The sequence below is a fragment of the Cupressus sempervirens genome, chromosome 7 (assembly GCF_028749045.1).
Source record: "Cupressus sempervirens isolate cs-2001-9-10 chromosome 7, ASM2874904v1, whole genome shotgun sequence".
NCBI lineage: Eukaryota > Viridiplantae > Streptophyta > Pinopsida > Cupressales > Cupressaceae > Cupressus > Cupressus sempervirens.
The window spans coordinates 415,828,207-415,834,097 of record NC_143124.1 but is presented as its reverse complement, the minus strand read 5'-3'; the positions used below and the strand labels follow the sequence as shown (position 1 = coordinate 415,834,097).

At 36.6% G+C, this 5,891-nt stretch overlaps 1 protein-coding gene across 1 annotated transcript; it reads right to left on the bottom strand.

The window, feature by feature from the left end:
* Positions 1-2,216: 2,216 nt before the first annotated feature.
* On the bottom strand, positions 2,217-5,231 carry LOC149547303 (G-type lectin S-receptor-like serine/threonine-protein kinase SD2-5). The gene has a single exon (XM_089791581.1). It carries the CDS (start codon positions 5,022-5,024, stop codon positions 2,457-2,459), a length of 2,568 nt encoding a protein of 855 aa, XP_089647707.1. The 5' UTR covers positions 5,025-5,231; the 3' UTR covers positions 2,217-2,456.
* Positions 5,232-5,891: the final 660 nt, after the last annotated feature.

Here is a 5,891-nt window from a genome sequence, read left to right as displayed (position 1 = left end):
CCTAACTTTATGGTTGTGGGTCCAACAAATTCATTGACAAACATGACCACGACTTGTACATTTGTTGTCTAGATGTTCTTCTATGTTTAGAAATAATCATTCTCAAGAAGCTGACATTCTAGTTCTTTATTCTATTATAATCTTTAGGTTTCTTTTTTAACTCGTAGATTTGAATCTCAATGAAGAAGAAGGTTTTGACAGAAATATAGCTATAGCATATTTGTGATCAAGCATAAAGCCTTCAAAGCACCCACAATATGAAAATTTTTAACCTATTTCAGCTATGTAATATTGATGTTACTTAATTTTTTGATGGTTTTGGTTACGTCAAAAGAGTTTATAAGATCAATCCATGTACTTTCCTTTTGATTGTTTGGGTTATGTTTCATGTCCTTGTCTATACAGTCTCATTGTAGAGTGATATGTTATTCTTTTATGCTACCTCTATGTGTCCTATTCTTTGTTGGAAAAATATTTCTTTGTTCAATACAAAAGAAAAGAACTTTTGAGCTTTCTTCTTTCAATTTTTCTTGAGGACGTGTAGTTAAGTTATATATCACTCTAACCGATTTTATTCGACATTGATAACTAGTTCTTTAGGCATCAAGTGATATATTGGCACATGTGTGCAAACAACACAAATATGAAGAGGGGGATATTGCAAGCTTGCTAGAAAATGAGTCAGTTTGATACTTACATTGATGATAATGTCTTTAGTAGATCTAATTTTAGTCCCTTAACAACATGTCTTTGGTAAATCATGTTAGGTTCTCTAGTACAACTTTGATCCCAAATTCTACTCCAATGGCTTCCTAAAATGTAAAATTTTGAAACATCAAAAAATAACATTTTTTTGTAATATTCAAATTCTCAAATTTTCTAATTTTATCACCTTTGCACTACTTTAATTTTTTTTACGTGCTCTAGATAAAGGTTAGGGTAGACAAATCTACAATCCCAAAATATAGGTTATTACTAAAATTGTTGTAATTTGTTCACCATATAAAAGATACTTATGGTATAATATTTTTAAAGTATAGAAATTTTATTGATTTGACAAAGAAGGGTTTGCAGCGTGGTTTTCTATACAATTACCAGAATGAGGTCCAATTGGAAGAAGAAGCACATGAGGCAGTTTAAAAGAAAGAGGTGAATGATGAGACATAAATCTAAGTAGATCAGGGTGTAGTTAGTGTAGTTTTGTGGTCATTGGATGCAGAGCGAATTTATCGATTGTGTAGTTAAGGATGACTGGTGCCTCTCACAGAGGGGTCCTCGAGCTTTTTTATCATAGCTTTGTGTGGTCAGTGTTTGAGTCACAATGTCCATTTTCTGCGGAAGCAAATTGGATTGCTCTGTGCACCAAGATGTCCTTATTTTGTCGTTTTAAATTAGGTTATTATGATTTAGGCAATACTTTGAGGATGTGAGGCTGTGGTTTATTTTATTGTCAATGATATTTGGATTTTATTGAGACCTTGTAGATTATAATTTTTTTTTTAAAGTTCAAATATAGTTATGGTATACTATTTTTAAAGTATACAATTTTTATTTGATTTGCTAAAGTTCAAAAATGGATTTAATAATGAAATAGGGTTAGTTTTAATTTTTTATTGATGAACTTGGTAGAATAGATTCTTCTTAGTTTTCATTTTATAAATATTAAGAGGTCAATTGTTCATGTATAAACAATTCGTCATAATAAACATTTTGTAATCTGTTGTGGTTATGGGAAGAATGGAAAGGCTCTAATAATCTAGATAGCTCTATAGCCATGTACGTGGACCCACGTGAAAATATGCATACCCTTTGTTTATCCTTTCTTAAAATATGCCACACTTCCCTTTCACGGAACTGCAAACTGTTACCAATTCAAAAAATGCATTTGCTATTTTGTCACTTATGATGTCTCTTCAAAATGGATGCAGATTGCTAATATTCGTCGATCTATGGGGCTTGGAATTGAGCCTTTCAGTTCTATTTATGGAGGCTTTGTGAATGAATTCCTCATTTCAAACAATAAAACATACATAAGAGTTGTGAATGTTCAGATGAGATGAAGTCAAAGCATTAAATTTGAATTGCTAATGGCAAAATTTGGAAAATTAAAATTCCAAGTGTTTCTTGAAGCCTTAATACATACTTAACCACTTGAAAAGTCAGCCCAAAGATAAAATTTAATCTTTCAATTTGATATGCAATCGCTACGAACTGACTAATAAAACCTTAATAACAACAATCAGAAATTAGATGTGATATGCATTCGTTACAAACTGGAGAGGAAATCCTTGATAACTACAATAAGAAGCTAAGTCAAGTTCAGATAAAAATATTAAAACATGCAAAACTTATCCAACTTCTAATGATGCTACAGATGCAGTTCATAATGCATGAAAGAAAAAAGAAAGTAAAGAAACGTCATTGATCATTGTGTGTCTTTGGACATGGAGTGAAGATCATCTTCCCGACAATACAGAAGACAGTGGGGTGTAGGAGAGCTCCAAAGTATCATGTTTTATTGTGGATGGAAACGGATGTTCTGGAGGACGTTTCGAAGCAGAGGGCAACTCTATCGTCCCCTCCAATGCCTTGACTACAATTGACATTGTCGGCCTGCTCGTGAAATCCTCCTGTATACAAAGCATCCCCACTCTCAACATTTTCACTGCCTCCTCCTTTGCCTCCATCTCTTCATCTTCAACTACTGGATCTATCATTTCTGGCAATCTGCCTTCTTCATCCAGAATCCGTAATACTGAAAACAGAGAACCATCTGAAATGTCTCGGCTTCTTTTTCCACACACAATTTCTACCAACATGGTGCCAAAGCTGAACACATCAGCCTTCACAGAAACATGTTGGTGTCTTAATAATTCAGGTGCCATATATCCTGGCGTTCCTCTTGTCATTGTGATCACTTCACTTTGCTCTCCCTCTATCAGCTTTGCCAGTCCAAAATCCGCGACCTTGGCGTTAAAATTTCCATCCAGAAGAATGTTTTGGGGTTTGATGTCTAAGTGTATAATTCGCTGTTGGCACTGCTCATGTAAATAGGTCAAACCCTGTGCTATATGAAGCGCTACTTTGGATCTGGTCTTTATGTCGAGAAAATGGTGATGGATATCTGATTTGCCAAATACCCATTTGTCCAGAGATCCGTTTGGTAGAAACTCATAAACAAGCATTCGGTGAGATTTATCTGCACAGAAGCCTACCAATCTTACGAGATTCAGGTGATGAATGTTGCCTAATGTCTCCACTTCTGCCTTAAATTCTTTTGCTCCTTGTCCTGCTCTGTCAAGCCTCTTCACTGCGATCTTTGTGCCATCAGGCAGACTGCCCTCGTAAACTGAACCGAAACCCCCGCTCCCGAGCTTCATGGAGAAACCATTTGTCGCATCTTTCAATTCCTTGAATGAGAAACGCAAGGGTAGCCTTGTCTGCAAGCTCAGAGGATCATCCTCATCATCATCCTCACTTTCATCTCCACTCTGCTTCTGCTTAGATTTTCTAGATCTCGCTATCAAAACCCATGATACGAGAAACATTATAACCATTCCACAAACAACAGAAACACTAGTGTTTATAACCCGGCGCTTAGTGTTCTTGGGGTTTCTCTGAAATTTAATATAAGCCGTGGAATTATAAAATGCATCACTGGGAGTATTCATTTTCAGACTGTAGACATTGGATTCCAGATAGCAAGACGCAGTAGAATGATCGTTAGAGACATCATACCTGAAAAATGCAGCTTTGCAAGAGCAATTTTTGAGGCAGAGAGCTTTACATTCCTCTCCTGAGCTCAAACCTTGAATTGAGGCGTTTCCCAGATTATAACTAAAATAGGAAACGTGATACAGTTCCAGAAAGTGATGATTTTTTCTGCTGCTCATCGTGGGTTTCTCTGGGCAGATGAGAGGACTGTGTAGAAGGCAACCCAGATTGGGTTTTGAGGCATCAATCTGAGTAAAAGCATTGCCCTCTTTTGGACAGCCGATGCATTGACCATCAAAGCAGATGCCGTAGTCGCCACATGTTGTTGGATAGTCGCATTTTCTCAGCGCACTCCTAAATTTTGACAAATAGTCATCTAGGGACCCTTTAGTTTTCTTCTCGAATGAATAGAACAGGACATGCCCATATGAGTCAATCTGGAAGTAGAGGGAGTTAATAGGTATTGTACCATTGAGGGCTATCGGACTGGATGGAAAATCTTTTGGGTAGTAACTGACTAATTCGTTGTCAAACTGCATATATGCTACATTGAGAGTTGTGGGTAGGCTGGGGTACCTAAAATACATTTGAGGGGGCGCAGGGGCTGTATACAGGGCAAAACCGTTGACAAGCAATGTTGCATAGAAAATCCCCTGGCTTGTGTTTGTAGGGGATGTGTTTGCAGTAAGCTTCTGCCCCGCCTTCAACTTCTGGCCTTGCAGCAACACATCAGTGGGATGGTCGAAAGATTGCCACAGGGTTTCATTGGAGGTGTTCAAGAGAATCAGATTCCCTGTTTCTTCCATCACCATTCCTTGGAAAGCGTGAGTTGATGTATTTGTAGACCAGACCAGAGTGCCATCTGAGTCCTTCAACACAATATTCCCAGAGGAGGTGAGTTCAAGAGTTGCATTGTCTTGCACTAGACGTTCTCTATTTGCAGTCCACACCATTTGCAGGTCATCTGGATCACTATAATTCGTTCCATAGATAACAAAGAAAACTGCAAAAGAGTAGCCCTTGTGACAAGGAATCGAATAGCAAAAGAATCCGCATCCAAAGCGCAGGTTCTCGCCACCATATGAGATATTGTTGGTGAGAAGAATTGGCCTGACTGTGATTTCGCCTCTGTCAGCAGATCGAGGTGTCCATGATTGTAAAGACTGAATGTTATTGATCCACGTTGTTCCTCCATATCCGTTTGGAGAAGGCAGAGCAAATGTCAATACAGAGATAGGGGACGATATAAGGAATATACTAAAAAGAAAAGAAACAGAATCAAAAGAGGAAACAAAATGCTCAACAGACATCCTGCACGCTAGAACAAAAACCCAGGGAATGGATCAAAACGAGTTTCATTGAAAAGAAACCAGATTAATGTTAAACTTTTATCTTTGCTGGATTTTGTTTTACAGTCATTCATATTTGTAGCATTAATACAAGGTGTCGAAAACGTGCTAGAACATATATTATATATAAATGTTATATTATATATAAACAGGTATGTTATGGGCCTACAGAAAGTAATCTGACATAAACACGGTTTTGAAATGCACGAAATAAATACATCTAAGATCAGTATAGTGAATACATGCATTTGAACTGACGTTGTGGGCAGGACAAATTTTCGTTGCCGTGTTCTTCCAGGAAACAACACTGAGGTCCTTCTAGTGTTTGACAATATTTCTTTGCAACTCTTCTTCAAAATAGCTTGCCTTTCATTTTCTTAAACTCAATTGACTAAACAATAAAGTTCTTGGATAAAAAGTCTTCGAATTATGAAAATGGTAGGGTCGAGAGTGAAATATGACCATTTTCTGATTCATCAATTACACTGTTATAAACAAAGCAAATGTCGGTGGTTGTACCAATCAATTCCAATGTTGGTTTAAGTCTAATCATACTTTCGAATCCGTCTTGTTTTCTAAATGAATGAGAGTCAATAACATTAATTAACATATGTACATTATTATCAACAAATGTGTTGTTCTATACTAAGGAAAATCATGTCGTTGTATGTGTACAAATCAAGTTTAATGCTGATTTTTCTAAACCTATTTTTGTGAGCGTTAGAATTCACGAAAATAGGTGTTTTGAAAAGAGTTACTATCTGAGTATTGTATATACACGTATACATAAGCTAAAGCTAGTATCAATTGTGACGCAACAAAAAATTA

Bases quoted from the DNA above. Each gene is read 5' to 3' on its own strand.
- LOC149547303 (XM_089791581.1), bottom strand. From the start codon at position 5,024: ATGTCTGTTGAGCATTTTGTTTCCTCTTTTGATTCTGTTTCTTTTCTT.